Source organism: Microtus ochrogaster, unplaced genomic scaffold (genome assembly GCF_000317375.1).
Source record: "Microtus ochrogaster isolate Prairie Vole_2 unplaced genomic scaffold, MicOch1.0 UNK6, whole genome shotgun sequence".
In the NCBI taxonomy this organism is placed as follows: Eukaryota; Metazoa; Chordata; class Mammalia; order Rodentia; family Cricetidae; genus Microtus; species Microtus ochrogaster.
The window spans coordinates 10,127,333-10,129,509 of record NW_004949104.1 but is presented as its reverse complement, the minus strand read 5'-3'; the positions used below and the strand labels follow the sequence as shown (position 1 = coordinate 10,129,509).

Sequence of the window (2,177 nt, the reverse complement as noted above, 5' to 3'; positions counted from 1 at the left end):
AAAAAAGAAAAAACAAAAATCAAACAAACAAATTAGTCCTGGCATACTGATTATGGTCAAGAAAGGGTGTGTCCCATATGGAACATTGGGAAAATAGAGAGGCTGAGTCAGGGAGCTGAGTGGGAGAGCAAGTGGTTAGCCTGCAGTAGGTTTAATCCCTAGCACCGAAACACAATTAAAAACCAGAATATGGAAAAAGAACCTTTTAATCCTTGCCATTCACATTGCAAGGAGTAAATGGAGAGAAAGCTAAAAAGTACATCAAATGCCCATTTTTACGGTAGGTGCTCTAAACTCAGCAGGTAAAGGCACTGCTGCTACTTGGTAAGCCAAGCTGGCTTCCCAAAACCCACTTAGGAGAGAGCCAGCTCCTTCCTGAACATTGTCCTCTGACCCCCACACTTTTGCTGTGACCCACACTCTCCTACACACACAATAAATACAATAGCTAAATTCTTTTTTTTTTGTTTTTGTTTTAGTTTTTTGAGACACAGGGTTTCTCTGTGGTTTTGGAGCCTGTCCTGGAACTAGCTCTTGTAGACCAGGCTGGTCTCGAACTCACAGAGATCCTGCCTCTGCCTCCCGAGTGCTGGGATTAAAGGTGTGCATCACCACCGCAGGCTAGGGAAGAACTTTTTTTTTTTTTTTTTTGGTTTTTCGACACAGGGTTTCTCTGTGGTTTTGGAGCCTGTCCTGGAACTAGCTCTTGTAGACCAGGCTGGTCTCGAACTCACAGAGATCTGCCTGCCTCTGCCTCCCGAGTGCTGGGATTAAAGGCGTGCACCACCACCGCCCGGCTTTTTGTTTTGTTTTTTGAGATAGGATCTCAAAACTTACACTCTGGAACACAAAGGGGGAAAATTCATTGTGCTGTAGAGAGGAGGGATGGTGGCGTTTTGTTATTTTGTGTGTCTGGGGACTTTGCCTGCATGTATGTCTGTGCACTGTGGACATGAAGTGCCTGCAGAAGCCAGAAGAGGGTGTTGGCCCTGGAATTGGACTTACAGGTGGTGTGAGCTGTCTGCTGTGTTGGTGCTGGGAGCCTAACCCAGGTCCTCTGGAAAAGCAGCCAGTGTTGTTAAACATGGAGCTATCTCTCTAGCTCCAGTTATTATTTTAAGATGATTCTGCTGTCAAGGGTCAGAACAGCCCATTACTTAGGATTTCCATGTGCTTATCCTAGGTAGCATCCTCACTCCAAACGACCCCAATGTCTGCTGCTCAATTCTTTTTTTTAAATATTTATTTCTTTATTTATTATGTATACAGTATTCTGTCTGCATGCCAGAAGAGGGATCCTGATCAAATTACAGATGTTTGTGAGCCACCATGTGGTTGCTGGGAATTAATCTCAGGACCTCTGAAAGAGCAGCCCGTGCTCTTAACCTCTGAGCCATCTCTCCAGCCCCTGCTGCTCAATTCTTTATCAACTACAGGTTTTCCTCTTCTAGCACGGCCCTAAATATAAAAGTGACTGGGTTTGCTGGGTAGAGTTCCTTTGTTTTACCATAAGCACCCTTTGTATCTTGGCTCCTCAGATACTACTTATACAACCTGATGTTCCAGAACTGGAAGACTTTCGTGCAGCAGAGACGACAGATGAGGAAGGGGCTCCACAGAGCTGAGCGTCATGGTGAGAGAGAAGACGTGCTTGACTTCCTTTCTTGTTCACGGAGTGTTGAATCCCCTGCCATCATGGTCAGATCGTGTGTCTCTGTATGGCATAGCTTGTTCACTTGAAGCTCCTTAGACAGATGTGAGCAGACTGTACCTGGCTTGCTGGTGCGCTTAAAGTGAACACAGCACAGCTGCACCCCCACAGTGTGGACCTGCACTTCCTCCTTTCCCTGTAGATGACAAGCCCTGCTTAGGTTAGTTCCGTTCCTCATGCTTCAGAAGCATTTATCTGGTGTTAGGAGAGCCTTCTGAAGGGAACACTTCCTGACAGTGATCCTCACCTTCTGATGATGTTGGTACTTCATCACCTCTTTGCACTTATTCCCTCACTTTTCCCTGTACACATAGCTGTAAGACTGCTTGGATGAAGATTAAACCATGCCACCCTGCAACTTCACTTGGCCTCTCTTAGTGAACTCAACACTTTGGTGTGACATTCATGGTTTCCCCTGTCCCCTAGCCTTGACCACACTGAATGTGCACTTCTTGTTTTTTTTTTT

The 2,177-nt window shown here is 45.8% G+C and overlaps 1 protein-coding gene across 2 annotated transcripts in view; it reads left to right on the top strand.

Moving 5' to 3' along the window:
- Positions 1-2,177, top strand: part of Sfi1 (SFI1 centrin binding protein) — a 62,008-nt gene that overhangs the window by 14,336 nt on the left and 45,495 nt on the right. For both annotated transcript variants that reach the window (XM_013353384.2, XM_026788693.1), the window contains exon 5: positions 1,539-1,633. In XM_013353384.2, coding sequence (XP_013208838.1) covers positions 1,539-1,633 — 95 coding nt within the window. The remainder of the gene's footprint in view (positions 1-1,538; positions 1,634-2,177) is intronic.